At 41.8% G+C, this 17,813-nt stretch overlaps 1 protein-coding gene across 2 annotated transcripts in view; it reads right to left on the bottom strand.

Annotated features, from left to right (window-relative positions):
• HECW1 (HECT, C2 and WW domain containing E3 ubiquitin protein ligase 1) overlaps positions 1-17,813 on the bottom strand; it is a 452,340-nt gene that overhangs the window by 67,303 nt on the left and 367,224 nt on the right. For both annotated transcript variants that reach the window (XM_004739366.3, XM_045089534.1), the window contains 3 exons: positions 16,866-16,987; positions 14,646-14,831; positions 4,698-4,832 (listed from right to left, as the gene is read on the bottom strand). In XM_004739366.3, coding sequence (XP_004739423.1) covers positions 4,698-4,832; positions 14,646-14,831; positions 16,866-16,987 — 443 coding nt within the window. The remainder of the gene's footprint in view (positions 1-4,697; positions 4,833-14,645; positions 14,832-16,865; positions 16,988-17,813) is intronic.

Genomic DNA, 17,813 nt, shown 5'->3' with positions numbered 1-17,813 from the left:
ACAGAAGAATTTTAATGGCATGGGAACCGTCTCCAGGGTATTGTACTGGTAAAGCAGGATACAGAACCATAGACAACATGATTCAATTTTTTATTTCTGTGTAGACCAGAAGTGTCTCCAGATGGGATATTATACTCTCCTTTCAACTTCTTTCCTGTCTGTGTCTGTGTTTTCTACACTCTTTACTTACTGTTGATTCAAAACTTTATTTTCATAAGTGTCTGAATTCTATAAACTTCCAGTAAAACCTATAACCACATATAGGTTACATGGAATCAAGAGGAAAATTCCCAGTTTTTAGAAGTGGTAAGGAAGTTACCTTCCCCAAAGGCAAGCTTCCCGAATGATGACTTCTCTGTGTCATCAGAGCCACTGGAATAACTTCTACCATCAAAAAAAGCTCCCTGCAAAGAATGACCCAGAGTGACCTCTGCTTTCAAAGTGAAAAGTCGGTTTCTCTTCTCTACCAGATCCCTGCCCTTCCCTGAGGCAATTACTATTATCCTTTTTGGTGTGTACCCTTCCAGAACTTCCCTATGACTAATGACTTTCTAACCTGACCAAAATAAGGTGTTAAAAGAAATAAAAATTATGTACCCTTCCTTATTGTTACAAGACAAATGTGATTGTTAGTGATTTCCTCACAAGAGATGGAACCCAATATTTATAGCCCAATACGCTCTTTCCATTTATCTGTGTCCATTTCCATTTGGACATTATGGGAAGAGTTAGGCCTGTTCTGTTAACACCTTTTTTTTTTTTTTTTTTTTTTTTTTTTTTTGGTATATTGCAGACAACGTGACACTGTACTAAAATGCAGGCTAAAGCATCAAATCATGATCTTTTTATGCATAAACTACTGTATTCCTGATAACTGCTTTCAGCAAAATGCCTGAAAATTTTTCATTTGAAGTAAAAAAAATCTAAAAGAAATGTGACAGTGCTTCTGTTAATAACCTATCACAGGGGCTTGAGGGAAATTTCTACCATTTAGGATCCTGAATATAGGAGCTGATTTCAATTCTGTCTTTAAAATTGATAAAACATTCAGTGCTGAGTAGCACTTAAGGGAGTGGCTCATGAAGGTGAAACAGAAAATACTGATTCCTAAGGTTGTGGCCTAAGAAACATCTATAGCAAATCCAACAGTAATCCTGACATGTGACATGGAAAAACCACGGATTATGGAAACAGTTCACTGATCATTCCCGAGTCTCATATTTCCATCTGCTTAACTGTCATTTCAAATTGGATAGCCTACTGCTTTCCTACTCACTGTCTAACTTACCCAAGAGCAAACCCGCCATCCTCCCCAACTGGCTCTCCTGTTCATCTCAGCTGTGTGTTGTTAATGTGCCACGAGGCTCACAGACTGAGAATCACAGAGCCAGCCATCTAGTCCCCTGGTGTCCCCTGCAGATGAGGGACCTGAGGCCCCAGAAAGGAAAGGAAGGAGGAGTGACACACCTCCTCGGTGGCAAAGCCGGAGCTGAGACTCCATCTGCAACTGAAGTCCCAGGTACCCCTTCCTCCCACCTCCTGACCTCTGCAGTCTTCTTCCCAAGGGGTGTTCTTTGTCTTGGGTCTCTTGGCCACCTCCAGTGGCCTCTAATGGGCCCTTCTCTTGCAGATCACTCCTTTCTTTGCTCTTCCTGGCCGCCATTGTCTGTTTTCTAAAATACTAGTGTACACTGGACTGGGAGTTAGATCTGAACTGTGGTCTGGAACTCCCTGTGTGAGCTGAGTTTCTGATTTTTAAGTTTGCCTGACTATAAAATACAATTCTTAACTAAAGTGGTATGACCACATGGGAATATTTGAAAATGCTTAGAGGTATTTTGGTGTTTGTTTGTTTGTTTCGGTTGTCATAGTGACGGCTGAGGTGAGGGCTCTCCTGACAGTTAATGGATGTGAGCAGGAAAAAAGGTCCTGCAATGGCAGGGGACAATTCCACACATTAGAGAAGTGTCCTCAAAATGCCAATCGTCTTCTCCTCTAAAGCCACTTTTCCACAAAAACCATCATGTTATTCCTCTCAAAAATCATTCAGTGGGCTCATGGGGAAGTGTCAACCATACGGCATTCAAAGCTTTTAAAAACCAAGACAAAATGCAAGTGGAAACCCTATTCTGGTCACAGTGAAATATTTGTTGTCTCTTTACTGCCCTTTCTTGACCCTACTGCTGTACCTCTGCTCATGCGGGCTCTCTGTGGGGTTGCCCTTCCTCTTCCTTTGTACCTGGCTAGATACTAGGGTTAGGTCAAGTACATTAACTGTAAAGATGTCTTTCCTTGGCCTCTTTTGAACTTCTGTGGCACTTGTCCTAACACCTCTCTTGGCACTCAATCATATTTTACTTGTTCTTGGTACTCTACTCTGTGTTTTCTGACCTGGCTTCAAACACAGGCTATAAAACCCCCCCAGGCAGGGATCATATCTCATACTTCTTTGCATTCCACAGTGCTCATAGCAAGCCATGCACTTAATCAATGTTTGCTGAGCAAAATAATATCACAGCAAACACAATTAACATTTCCCACCACCCCCCTCCTCCTATTTTTATACCAAGATCCTCCTGTTGTTTCACTCCCTGGGCTCTGGGCTTTCACAGCAGGGCGAACCAGATACTGATTTTCATAGAGCTTGGGTCTTTGTTTTCTCTGGAATGCTAACCGGATGAGCAATTCTCTGCCTCCCAGCTTTTCTCTGTTTCTCCTTGTGTCAGCGCAAAGCTACCAGGAGATTTGCGGAGGGATGGGATGGGTTTAAAAACCTGATCAACTGAGGGTGCCTGGGTGGCTCAGTGGGTTAAAGCCTCTGCCTTTGGCTCAGGTCATGATCTCAGGATCCTGGGATCAAGGCCTGCATCAGGCTCTCTGCTCAGCAGGGAGCTTGCTTCCTCCTCTCTCTCTGCCTACCTCTCTGCCTACTTGTGACCTCTGTCTGTCAAATAAATAATTAAAATCTTTAAAAAAACAAAAAACAGGTAACGCAAGTGGCACTCATGACTTGAATCTCATTTCAACAGAAATGTCTTAATACTTGTATTTTCAGACTACTTTCTTATAAATGTAAGAGATCTAGATCTTTAGGGGGTTTACCTTAGGTAGTAGGTAGGAGGTAGGAGGAACCTACCTTTTTGTTTTATTGACAGTGAACCTGACTTCAGGACTCAGTTTCTTTTATCATATGTGGTTTATCTCTCGTAACGACGAAATCGCCTTAATAATACTAAAGACCTTGGATATTTTAAATAAATTAAATGGCATGTTTCAAGTTGATTCAGAATCTTGAGTTTATCCACTTAAATAAATCTTGATTTTATGCCATCCTTTCTGAAGTGTTATAAGTAAGTGCCACCAGAGAGGGATATAATCAATGCCTGTTGAGCTGGGACGTTGGGTGCTGCTTTTTGTCGCCTGCGAGCATGGCAGCTGCAGAGTGTCTGCTATCTGTGCTCCTGACACCCACGTAACCTGGGGGAAAGCGTAATATTTTTCTCTGCATGGCCAGGTGCACATTTTACATATACACAGAATGAAAGAATCAGCATGTTTTCAGCAGCATCCTAAAGCAAAACCCAAGATGACCCATGAAAGGGAAATCCATTTTCTCACACTGGCATTATACTGTGAGCGCCCTCGGTTGGGAAGAGTTAGGCCTGTCAGGATACAGATGCTTCCCCTAAAAGAGTAGTAAACTGGTACCAATACGTCAGGAACAGGCTCTTCCCTTGAGACGTGCTGTCTGAGGCTGCCAGGTGGATTGTTATTTTCCCCATTTCTCCTGAGACATTCACCCTAGTTCTCCCTGGAATGATGTGGGAGCAGTGGGGAGACACACACACACACACACACACACACACACACACTTCCTCTTTTACCCTGTACTACTTCATTTTTTGCCTCATTGTAATCCAGCACGACAGCCTGTTTTACGAGAAACGGTTCTCAGTGGCCACCACCTCCTGAGATCCTGCTAGTCTCCAGGATGGTACCGATACCTGGGAAACATCAATGAGGGATTTACTCAAAGTATTGCCAGGAATGGACTAGAAGTAGAAAAGAGCTATGTTTGGAGTTTCGGTTTGAGAAGGGAGGCCAGGAAAGGGTATGGGATAAAGAGATTGTACTTGAGAAAGACAATGCCCATGATGTTTAAGAAGGATGGTTTCACGATTCAGTGGAAGGTGACCATAGGCAGTGACTAAAGATATAAACAGGAAAGAGCACGTGGTAGGATGCAGAAAGAGTATTCATGTCCCCAGTGGATCCCCCCCAGTTTTTGGTCCATGTATGTCTATGGTACTGATGTCTTCTCCGGGATCTATGAAGAGCCCAAGGTTTAATGTCAGTCATATCCTTAGGATCGTTTAGGAAATCACATGTGACTGGCCCGCCTAAGGAAGCACAGTGCAGGCCTGGTGTGCGGGTCTCCTGAGCCTGCATTTTCCATTTCGTCCCTTAAGCTAGACATAATCTTTGTAGTGGCGACTGTTAGGACAAAATGGAAGGCAGAAAGAAGGCGGTCTGAAGATGGGTCTACAGAGTTCAGTGGGTGTCCCTGACTCCGCATTCTTCTAAAGACCATGGGGATAGAGCAGAGCCCTTGGAGAGCAGGCAATCCTAGATTCCAGTCACCAAAATGGAGCAGGGCCTGTGGAACTGTGAGCCTGGAGGGGAGGCGGGGGGGTTACCTCTCCAGCGCTGTAGCTCCGAAGCCTCTGCAGGTGCTGTCGGTGGGTCAGGTGGTTGGGGAGACGCCCGTTCTGAAGAGGTATTCGGGGGTCAATGAAAGTGGTAGCTCGACTGTTGTGGTCCACGAAGAAAGACTGCAGATAGACCAGTAAAAAAGCACACTGCATGAGAATGAGCCAGAGTGAGGTCAATAAAGTAAGGGAGTGCTACAGCGCCCAGTCTTCAAGTTTATTTCTGACCCTGCTTTTTATCTGCTCAAAACGATGGAAGACGGGGGCATGCTAGTCACTGATAAACACTTCACACTGCGGACTTATAGACTCCTGGTCATAACACTTTACTCACCATGGAAAGTAAGAGAAATAGAGCCTTCAATGTATTAAAATAACACTAGTAATAATTCATGAAACATTTTATTTTAAAAACAAAGTCTCTTTCTTTGATTATAGAATTAGCACAGTCTCATTGAGAAGAATTTTTAAAAGGATAAAAAAATAAGAAGAAAATAAAAATTACCTCAAATTTCACAATCCAAGGGTAATCATCAAAATATTATGGTGACCTTTCCACTAGTTTTTTCTTTTCTCATGCAAATATACAAATATCTACATATTTTCCCCACATCGGCACCTACAGTTTTGTTAGAAGATTTTTTTCCATCTCCTATTTTATGAGCATTTCCTTAAGTTATCAGACATTCTTTTAATACAATTTTAGCAGGTATATAGCTTGCTGGATGTATAGTAATTTTGGTACCCTCTATCACTGGATATTTTACTTTTTTACTTTTTTAAAAATAATGCTTCAATAAACATTCTTGTTCATAAACCTTTGCAGCATGTCTGATTACTGTACATGTCCCAATATGTGACAAAAGTTATTCTTTAAAATTACCTCTCATAAAATTGGTACCTTCTCAGGAAAAAAAACCCTTTTGTACTACTAAACAATCTTTCAAATACTATCTTGAACAAAATGTAATGTTTGGTGAAGGTGACTTCCTCTTAAAGACCTCAATCAATGTTCATTGTAGAGACACTCGGATGCCACCTTACAGAGGTAATCCAAGTCAAATACAGATGTAAAAATTATTCTTGGGAAGTATGAGCTTATAATTTCAAGTATTAGATGTCCTTGCAAACAAGTCTCTTTTGTTAAAGAGCTCTATAAAAAGTGATACAGGAAGTGGTTTCATTATGGGGACCAAAAGTTCCACAGGATGTAGGAGATTAACTCCCCTAATATCATGTGACTCAGTATCTGTGACTTGCTGTAAAATTCCCAGGACAGCATCCCACACAGATTCAAAAAGGCCTATTTGCGGGCATCTGGGTGGCTCAGTCCCTTAAGAATCTGCCTTCTATTCAGGTCGTGATCTCAGGGTCCTGAGATCAGTCTCTAGTTGGACTTACCCTCAGTGGGAAGTCTCCTTCTTCCTCTGCCCCTCCCCTTGCTTGTGCTGTCTCTCAAATAAATAAATAAAATCTTAGAAATATAAAATAAAAGTTAAAAAAATCCGTATGTCCAATTTGGATGGGACTAAATATGATGTGCCCTGAAAAACTGGGTTCGGTGTTTCAAGAGTGGCACTAGTGACATCGAAAAGATGAGTAAAGAATCTGAAGAAGAAAAAAATGTGAGTTAAAAAAAAAAAACATTTATCAACGTGTTTCTATAACATGAGATTTTAAACACACAAGTATAAGCTGAAGTCAATATTTGAAGGGTCTTTTTATTACTGAACTATATGCCTGCAAGTTTATAAATTAAAGTTAAATGGGTTTATTGTTATTTGTGCATATGTGGCAATTCTTTAGTATAAATTCCTAAAAGTTGAGTTAATCACTGGGCTAAAATTAGAAAAAATTTGTTTATTGGTCTATATTAACAAATTACCTTCTTATCCTCATCATAAGTCCATGAGTGCTTTTCATGGACTTTATAAATGTGGAGTATTTGAAAGACCCCTTAGAAATGCTGAATGGTAAATGGTGCTGAATTATTGTTTACAGGGGAAGCCAAACATTTTCTCACAGTTTTATGGGTTAGTTAATTAATATGTGGTACAATATTAATTGATTCCAGGAGTAGAATTCAGTGATTCATCCCTTAGAAAAAATACCCGGTGCTCATCACAAGTGCCCTCCTAATACCTATCACCCAGTTAGCTCATCCCACCTGCTGTCATCAACCCTCATCAACACTCAGTTTCTTCTCTATCATTACGAGTTTGTTTTATGGTTTGTCTCTCTTTTCCCTCCCATGTTCATCTGTTTCATTTCTTAAATTCCACACAGGAGTGAAATCATACAGTATGTCGTTTCCTGACTGACTCTAAATTTGTTGTTTAAAATTTAGCTCTATTGCTTACGGCCATGGAATGCAACATGAGTATTTTATGCTCTTCTGTTTTCTTTGTGCTATAAAACAAAGCTCCAAGGATCTCATAAAGGAGTTGTAAACTGTTTTTTTCTTTTTAAAGAAAATTGTGGTAAAATGTACAAAACGCAAATTTTGCCATTTTAATCAGTTTTAAGTATACAGTTTAGTGGGATTAAATACATTCTCATTGTCACATAACCATCACCATTGTTCATCTCCTGAAGTTTTTCATCTTCTTAAACTGAAACTCTGTACTCATTAAAGACAAACTCCTCATTACTTTCTTCCCCCAGACCATGGGAACCTCTATTCTACTTTCTATCTCTATGAATTGCACTATTTTTAGATACCTCATGTGAGATAAAGTATTTGTCCTTTTGTTTCTGACTTGTTTAACTTAGCATGATATTTTCAAGGTCCATTCATGCTGTAGCATGTGTCAGAATTTCACTGCTTCTCAAAGATGCATAATCTTCCATTGTATGGATAATACCACATTTTGTTTATCCATTCATATAACTTCTATTTTTTCTATGCTTATTGAGGTATAATTGACAAATAAAAATTGTATGTAATTAAGGTCTACATAAGGTCTATTTTTAACAAAATAATATATATCCATTATTCCAAAACTATATTATTTAAAATCCTGACTTATTTTGTCCTTCTGTCAAACTGATAGATACAAAACTCATTTTCCTACCATGCATTTATTTCATTTCTTTTTGTATTTCTCTTTTAGTTTTCTTTATATATGATATGATGCTATTTGGCTCATAATATATATGAATAACAAATCTTTATTTTAGTTGTGCCTTTGATTTATAAAAAATCTTACTTTGACTCCATTTAATGGTGTGAATTTGAACTCTGCTTTCTATGATATTAATATACCATGGTTTTTCTTGTTATGGTTTTTACATTCTATTAATATTTATTCTTTTATTTTTTAAACTCTGAATCATTTCTTGGGTATGTCTTTTAGTAAGCTGGATCTGTTTGTTACCAAATCTGAAAATGTCTTCCTTTTTGGTATACCTATCACTAAGACTATTATGCTTGGCTGTACTTTTGTTACTTTATTTTGGTTATTTACAATTTTTTTTTGCTTCCTGGTGGATTTTTGGGGTATTTTGCTATGTAAACCATATTTTGCTTGGTCTTATTTTGGTAGAAATTTGAAACAGAAAAATCTTGCTTTCAGTGGTACAAACAGTTGCCTTCTAAGTTGATCAAGTAACTATATTTAGCCATTGTTTTTCAAATTACTCAACTATGAACATTAGTACAACTTTCCCTGCCCTGTTCACCGGCCTTCTTCCCTCGTCTATTTTATTTTAGGTTAGGAATATGATTCAGATAGTTGTTATTCAATTTTTCCATTTTTCTTATACATATTCTCCCATATTTTATTGAATCTTTTTCAAAATATTTTAAAGTATTTTAACAATTATTTACACTTACATTCATATATTTGATTGATTTAAATATTCACCACTAAGGCCCTTTTATACTGTTTTCTCCATTATTGATTTCCTGTTCTGCTTCATTTGTAAGTCATTGGGGGAATGGCTTTTGGTGTTTTCTTTGGACAGGCAAGAGAGTACAGTGAGTTCTGAAATCCTGCATGTAAGGTGGTTTTCCTAGTATTTTCACACTTGAATGACACCAATTTGTTTGGATATAGAATTTGGGGGCTGCAAATTTTTCTCATCAATAACCTGTACTCCTTGCTCTGTGAATTTCTGTAGTTGAGTTTCATGGATGGAAAATTTTAAGCTTGCCTGATTTTTATTCTTTTTAAGGTAACTTTCATATTATCATGGCTATATACTGATAAGACTTTTAAAAAATCCCCATTTAAAGACAATTCCAGAGTATGTGAAGATATAGAATTTTAATTAATTTTAATATAGCTCAGTGAGCCCCATTAATCTGCCTACCTGAATAATTTATTTTAGAGCACAAAATTTTATTTTCAATATTTAATAAGTGAATTTTTATATTCTGAATTTAATTTTTGTTGTTCTACCTATTATTCTGGTTTCTTCTTTAGGAACATCCATAAGCCATTCCCCAACAGAGATTTTAACTGAGTGGTAATTATATGCTAGGAATATTCTAAGCCCTTGGGGTTTTATCAACGAGCAAAGATCCCTGCTCTCAAGGCGCTCAAAATTCTGTCAGGAGAAACAGACAAAACAATAAATCTAACAAGTATATAACTTATATGGGGGAGCACATGGGTTGGGGATCTTGGGTGCTTTTGGTATTAAATAGAATGGTGAGGACAGGCCTGGCTGAGAAAGTAAGATATGGTCTTTTTGCTTTTATTATTTATTTATTATTTTTAACTTACCCCTCCGTGTTTGCGATCTGGTTTCTTCCCTCACTTTTTTTGAGAGACAACAGTTTCCATGTTTTCTCTCAGTGATCTGATTTTTATATAGCATCAGTTCTGCTTGGTTTTATCCCTATGCTATTACATGTTGCTCTTTCTTGTGATTTTAAAATGTTTACTTTCAGCCTTTTTTTTTTAATTGTAGAAGAACATGTGAGACTTAATCACTGTTCTCTAACAAAATTTCAGCCGTATGGTATTAAGTGCACAGAGCAGAACAGTGTTGTTTTTTTTTTTTTTAAAGATTTTATTTATTTATTTGACAGACAGAGATCACAAGTAGGCAGAGAGGCAGGCAGAGAGAGAGGAGGAAGCAGGCTTCCTGCTGAGCAGAGGGCCTGATGCGGGGCTCGATCCCAGGACCCTGGGATCATGACCTGAGCCGAAGGCAGAGGCTTTAACCCACTGAGCCACCCAGGCACCCCCAGAACAGTGTTGTTAACACAAGGCTGTACAGTGGGTCTCTAGAACTTACTCATCTTGTATAACTGAAACTGCACCCATTGAACCCAAACTCCCCATTTCCTCCTGCCCCAGCCCTGGTCACCGCCATCCTGCTCTGTCACTCTGAGGCTATTTCAAATACTTCCCGTAAGGGGAATTATGCAGTACTTGACCCTCTGTGACTGGCTAATTTCATGGAGCATAATGTCCTCCAGGTTCATCCTTCATTTTTAAGGAACAATGAATAATGTTCCACTATATGTATATACCACATTTTCTTATTTAAGTAAGTTTTCGAATTCCAGTTAAGACATAGTATCATATTAATTTCAGGTGTACAGTACAGCGATTCAACACTTTCATACAACACCTGGGGCTCACTACAAGTTCACTGGGCAATCCCCATCACCTATCTCCCCCTTCCCCTCCCACTCACCTCCCTCCTAGGAACCACCAGTGTTTTGGGTGTTGAGTTTGAAAAGGCGGGCACGTATTACACAGAGCGCGGCATGTTATATGCAAACAATGAATCTTGGAACACTGCATCAAAAAACTACTGATGAGTATATGGTGCTAGCATACTAATAAAAAAACAAAATCAGTTTGTTCTCCATAGTTAAGAGTCTCTTTCTCAGCTTGCCTCTCTTTTCCCCTGCCCTTTGCTTTTTACTTTGTTTCTTAGATTCCACACATAAGTAAAATCACACCGTATTTGTCTTTGACAAGACTTATTTTGCTTAGCGTAATGCACTCTAGTTCCATCCACCTCCTTGCAACTGACAAGATTGCATTCCTTTTTATGGTTGGTAACATTGCACTGTATATCAGTTGATGGGTACCTGGGCTGTTTCCATACTTTGGCTATTGCTGACACTGCTGCTGTAAACACTGGGGGGCCTGTATCCCTTTGAATTAGTATTTCTGTATTCTTTGGGTAAATACCTAGTAGTGCAATAGCTGGATGGTAGGGTAGCTCTATTTTTAACTTCCTGAGGAACCTCCATACTGTTTTCCAGAGTGGCTGCCCCAGTTTGCATTTCCACCACCAGTGCAAGAGGGCTCCCCTTTCTCTGCATCCTCGCCAACACCTGTTTAACACTAATATCTTAATGGAAGATGCTACTTGATAGACACATTATGCACTGTGCAGTTTCACTGAGTTAGGAGCAGTTCTAGTTCCATATGCTTCTGTACATACATTTACAAACATTCCTTTTTTAAAGTTTTTAGTTTAACTCCAGCTCGTTAACATACAGTACATTAGTTTCCAGTGTACAATATTGTGATTCGACACTCACATACGTCACCCAATGCTCCTCCTAACACGTGTACTCCTTAACCCCCATCACCATTTAACACCCCCCTACCTCCCTTCTTATACACCACATTTTCTTTACCCATTCATTTGTCAGTGGGCATTTAGGTTGCCTGATTATTGTGACTAACACTTCAAGAAACATAGCAATGCAGGTACCTCTTTGAGATTTTGATTTCAATTCTTTCGGATTTCCAGATCATATGGTAGTTCTGTTTTCTTACATCTGTCTCCTCTCAGCTTTTCTCAGTTTGTGGCTGCTTCTTCTTACTTCTTCTTGCTCAATAGAAACCACGTGCTCCTAAACCATCTTGTGTATGATTGGCAGGTACCTTTTAAATTCTTCTATTTTCTGAAGGAAATTCTACTGTAAGATGTTTTTTTCCTCAAAGGTTCTGTTTCCTTCATGTAGTAGTGGCTCTCTTCATAGGTTCCTGTTTATTTTGCTGTTGTGTGTTCATTCCTTAGTAGAGGATGCCTCTGTTGCATGCCGGCCACAGGCAGACCCTCCCCTGCCCCACCATCTGCAGCCCCACGCCCTCTCTGGATGATAAGCCTCCCCCTCACTCAAGCCTGGAACCTACTTAAGGTCCACATCCAATCTCTACCGAAGCTGGCAGAAGGCTGTGGCCTCCTTTCTCAGACTTCCAAGACAATGGATGAGTCAGATGCCATTTGGGCCTTCACTCTGGTCCTCCTGAAGTGGTGCCACTCTCAGAGCACTGTCCCTGAACCCCTTTGTGGGGATGATCATGCATTCAAAGACATCGAACAGCCAGCCCTGGTCTTCTATGCCCACCATGGTGTACACTAAAAACAAAGGCTGTTGTCTTTGCACACGTCAATAAAGCAAGAAGCAGATTGGCTAGAATGAGGAACCAGAAGGTGCTGTGGCATTCTGGAATCTTCTCTGGCCATCTGTGAAAATGTCTTTTGCATAGAGAGCTATGACTCCCTGATTTTTCAGTGACCGCTGTTCCTAGATCCCAGACTCCTGTGCAACACATTCTTTCCAAGTCAGAGAGGTGAGCCTGTAGGAGACAGTCCACAAATGTTCTTGTCAACCTATTCCCATCATCCATGGGCTTTAGCAATGAGGTGTTCTTGTATTTTCTCCAGTTGCCAGTCCGATGTTGCAGTTTTTTGGATTGGACAATTCCCACAGCATCAAGAGGAAGAACAGCAGGAATTACTAATCTATTCTATTATCATGGATGCCCATATTCACTTATTTACTCTTTATAACTGGCATGAAGGCAATAGTAATTATTGCTGCTTTATGACGGACAAAGTGAGGCTCAGAGCAGTAAAGGAACTTGCTCATGGTCACGTGTTTAGAATGGAATGGGGTAGTCCCCACTATCCTTCACTGTTGCTCTCTACCCTATGGATTGTGATAATACATTTTTAATTGAAGGCTACTCCCCCCCCGCCAACCCCTGCAAAAATTCAGTGCACGGTACGCTTCTTAGAAGTTTTGTTTGCCATCTCTGAGTCTGTATGTGCTCAATTAGTAAAGACTTAGACCAGTTTATGTGTGTGTATCTAGTCACACAGCTGGTTTGTGTCATAACTGAAAGCAGAATTCAAGCCCTCTCATTTTAGATTCAGACTTCCTTCTTTCTTATATAGGGTACCATATCACTGAACAAAATTAGGGGGAAAATGTTTTGCCAGAAATTCCCTAATACACATTTCAAAATGACTAAAATTCTTGGCGCATGTCTCAGCTACTGTGTTTCTTTGCTAGTGTGATACACCCTGGAGAAACAGGGCTGACGGCACTGGGGGGGTTTCCTGGCATTCTGCTGGGTCTCTGGCTGTTTGCATCCTAGTGTGAGAGCTGTATGCACTTAGGGTGTTATGGAAATCTGGGCTAAGCAAGTTGTTTGCATTAGTGTGCTATTTGCATAATAAACCATAATGATACTTTCTGTTCACTGATTCCTAGTGGTGTACTTTTTTTTTTTTTAAGATTTTATTTATTTGACACAGAGAGAGAAATCACAAGTAGGCAGAGAGGCAGGCAGAGAGGGGGGGGGGAAGCAGGCTCCCTGCGGAGCAGAGAGCCCGAGGTGGGGCTCGATCCCAGGACCCTGAGATCATGACCTGAGCCGAAGGCAGAGGCTTTAACCCAATTAGCCACCCAGGCGCCCCCTTAGTGGTATACTCTTGACAACTTAGTTAAGGAATAATGTAAATATGGTGACCACAGACCACCAAGATGAGGCACGTGCACTCTGGCTCCTTTGCTTTCTGTCTGGCTCAGGATTTATTTCCCACCCTAACACACAACCTCAGGTCCTCCCAGCATAAATCACTGTCATTCTCCAAGTGGAGGACACACCTAGTAAAAGAGAAGGTCCTTAGGAGCAGATTCTGGCTCTCGAGGTTTTTCTATTACACAAAGCTCACCCCCCACCCCAGACCCTTTTCCAATTCACCCAACTACACAGGAGCCGGTCATACAGACTTACTAAGCTAACAGACTTGCATTAGTGGACACTCTTTCTCCACACACTTCAGAGAGTACAGGTACTGAGACATGCTAAGGGGTTTGTGGGGAGGAATCTGTGGTTCCCAGGGGACAACGGCACCCAATCAGCCCACTTTGGGGGACTGTGGCACACTGAACATCGCAGAGACTGAGACATGTCTACTGACAAAATTTCTGATTCCTTTGACCCTAAAAAAGGGAGGCATTCTCTCTACCACAGGCCTCCACCCCCCCCTCCCAAAATTACACAGAAAAAAGTCTTTCATAAACTGTTTGACCTGTCCTATAAATACATTGATGTGACTGGTGATGATTAAGAAAGAACATTTTTGCTGCAGCAAACTCTGTGAGGCTTCCAAAGCATCCCTGGGAAAGATCAGTTTTGGCTAAGGTCACACAAAGGCAATATGCAAGCCAGTAACATCACATGGGCCCAAGATACCCTTCCATTTGCCAGGTTGTTTTAATGAGAACTGAAGGCTTATTAGGAAAATCACCACAAGTAATCTAATAACGTCATTCCCACTTAACTAATAATCTCATTCCCTGAGAGTTAGCTGTCTACGGAGGCATAACAATAGAAAGGTCATTGAACAGACTCTGGTTTCAATTTCCAAACACATAGGCAGCAATTCTCAACTGTGCATGATTTGCTCTCTAGGGAACATCTAGCAATATCCCAAGTTGGTGTTGATGCTATTGGCATCAGGGGGCAAGAGGCTGGGGATGCTGCAGGACAGAAACCCTGCTGCAGGATGGGAACCTCTCTTCCCCCTGGTAGCTGATGGCACATCTCTGAGACACAGACTTCCCTGTCCTCACTCATCTCCCCCACCCCTCACTTTCTCATGGGTCTTCTTCAGATAAAGAGCTCTCTGTTGAAAGGCCCACCTGTCAGGCACACTCACCTTTCCCTGCTGGTCCGTTTTGATCTCCCAGCCCCGGGGCAGTTCCAGCCGCGTGTCTGCAAACATGTTGATGAAATTCACCAAGTCACGGTTGTGCTGGTAGCGTTCGAAATTGCGTGCATCCCGCCGGACTTTCAGAATCATGTGCTTTAAGCAGGTGCTACTGGTGAAGACTCGGTAGGCACCCTGAGAGGGGGGTCAGGGCCGGTTGGGATAGAGGGTTGGGGGAGGATGGTAGGAAAAATACAGACCAAGTACACCTTGAACATCTTATCGCAATGTAACCTGATTGCTAACACAGTGATTTATTGTGTGCATGGAGGGGGAAGCCTCAGAAGGGAGATCTTGCTCAAAAATTAAATATGCACGATAAACACACATGGATCTGCTTGATCTGTATGGGTGTTTCCTCAGCCGCTGATACGGTCACATTCTGGGCGGGGCAGGGGGGGACACTCAAAGGCTCCCCTCTCCCTTCTCCCCAGTCAGCGCTAGGCTGGGCTCTCTGAGTCTCCCTCCGTCACTGGGAGCATTGCCCCCCTCTCTTCTCCACCCTTCTCTGCCTGCACCAGTCCTCCCTTGCTCCACTTCTGCGTCTGTAACAAGGAGGATTAATTCAGGGTCCCTGGGGACTTAAGGCTGGCCTTCAGAGGTCTGTCACAAACTTCTCTGTGTGGAGGGGATGGGGATGAGAAGAAAGGAAAACGTTTCCAGAGTTTTTAGTTGTGCCAAATGATGATTTTCCGGTCCACAGGGCTGGAAGCCAGCCCTGCTTGCTGCCAGAGTGGGGCCGTGGCTCCTCCTGACCTGAGCCACCTGGTGCCCAGTGCTTGAGGGCATCAACATCTGGCATCCTTGTCCCCCTTTGTGACTCACCCCTGCCCTAGTGGGCAACCACTCTGAGTCTAACAACAGATGTCCCAGAGTCTTCTCAAATAAAACCTGCTAAAAACTGGTCTCCTCCCGCTGTCACCTAATCAAATAATTACACCTGCTCAGATGCAAGTAATTTCACCCCTAACTCAGGTGCCCAAAGCAGAAAAGACTCCGACTTTCTCGAGTCCTCACCCCTGCCTGCCTCCATCACCATGGTCCCCCCTTCTGTCCTCCCAGCCCCTTCCTCAGGGTGGGCCTCGATCATCTCTCACTTGCGACACTGGATCAGCCTCTAGCCTTATAGCCCCCCATTCGCCGCCCTTCGGATAGAGAAGACGCTTAATCGAACACCTGATCTTGTAACACAAGTGCCTAGGACTATTGTTTGTTCCTACCGCCTCCTGAGGCATAGCCACACTCCTTCTCATGACTTCCCCTGAGTTTTGCTACTTTTTCTCCAGCCCTTTCTGAACCACCTTTGCCCACCACCACATCCCAACCTCATATACCCAACCCTGAGCCTCTTCACAGCTGCGTCCTTTCTCCCTCTCTCTGGAGCTTCTTCCCACCCCCCTGCAACCTTCCTGACTCAGTTCAGCAGCCTTGTCCTTGGGGATGCTCCCCTAGACTGTATCTCTGGTGTTTCCAGAGCATTTCATTCCTCCCTGAGGTTGGGCGCTGTCCTCTCACATCAGACTAGTCTTTGTACGTGTCTGTTGCTCCACAAATTGGGAGCTTGTGCTGTTCAGCTGTCATGCTGTCTCTGTGAGGCCAGCACCTACATCTGCATCTGTCCACAGAAAATGTTTGTCTAATGAAAGAATTAATGAATATAGGGAAAGCATGTAATTGCTTTCTTGAAAATACCAAAAAAAATCATATATGCAAAAAGAACTTAAGTATGGTATTTGAACATCTCATTTCATTAAAGGGAAAACTAGATATTTATCTAGGAGAAATCTAATTTAACATTTCTTTAATGAGAGTGATTTTACAAAATGATGCAGGCTGAGGGGGATCTGTCACAACTTCATAATCTTGTTCCTTTAAAATTTTAGCAGTAACAGAAACACATATCTGTTTCCAAAGGACTTTCACTGATATTGATACATTTGTGCCTAATGAAAACAAAGAAGCAACAGCATTGCCAAATCCAGCTCTTCTCCTTTTTGGGAGACTCCCAGATAGTAGAAAGAGTGGACTGAGTTGGTTTGTTCTGTTTTGGTTTCAATCTTGCCTGGGTTAAAATGCCTTCCCTTTTCATCTATTAAACAATTTAGCAAAGATGTATTTTGAGTTTTGATGGAAGCCAGGTGGGTCCCCTCTGTATTCAAGAGTACTCACATAATTGGCATGTAGTACAGTGAAGAACTCGGGGTTGGTGATGAACTTCACCGCTGGGGACTGCAGCAACAAGGTGATTTTTTGTGAATTCACCGGAGAAAGTGACCCTTCTCTCCGCAGATCTGGAAAAAGGAAAGGAAAGCAACAGACACATTGGGAAAAAGTCATTTTAAATGCAGTACTTTTCTCTCTACACCAGCAGCGCGTTAAGCTTTGACTGGACAGCTGGGAACGGACTGTGGTTCTGAAGAGTGATATGATCAGGTATCTCGGTGATAGGACCAGGTGTCCTATCACGTTGTTTGTGCCAGTGAAGAGTCATTATCTCCTAGGAGTGCTCCTGCATAACTCCGGTAGGCTCACGTCCTCGAACATCTTGTCCCTTCTATACCAGTACTGTTCTCTTATTTTATGAGTGGCTAAGCATAGTTAAGCATAGTTATCTTAAGGCTATCTTAAGGCTAAGCATAGTTAAGAGGCACAATTCTTCTCCTCCTTGCATCCACAAGGCTCTGCACTTCTCTTGCCGAACTGAGCTAGCCTGTGTCTTCCCTAGAGTAACAGAGTTTGGCAGAACTCGTAAGTCAGGGTTCCAGGAAGTCTTCGTGTCCCCACTCTGTCTTAGGACCCTGCCACCACTGTGAGAACAAGCTTGGGCTAGTCTGGGACAAGAAGACAAGCTACAGGGAGCAGGGACCAGCCAGCCCAAATGAGACCACGTCAGGGTAGTCAGCCTGCAGGGGACTGGGCAGCTGACTGAGGACGCATGCGCGAGCCCCACCGCAAATACAAAATTGCTCTCCTGTGTGATAAATGCAAGGCTAGGAGTTTAAGCTGCTACCTTTTGGGATGGTTTGTTACATTGCAAATGCAAAACTTCCCGAAACCAAACTCAGAAAGAGATTTTCTATTCCTTTTTTTCCTCTTGCTTTTAATTACTTGACCACT

Source organism: Mustela putorius, unplaced genomic scaffold, assembly GCF_011764305.1.
Source record: "Mustela putorius furo isolate JIRA1106 unplaced genomic scaffold, ASM1176430v1.1 tig00003845_pilon_pilon_pilon, whole genome shotgun sequence".
NCBI lineage: Eukaryota > Metazoa > Chordata > Mammalia > Carnivora > Mustelidae > Mustela > Mustela putorius.
This window is presented reverse-complemented; position numbering and strand designations above follow the sequence as displayed.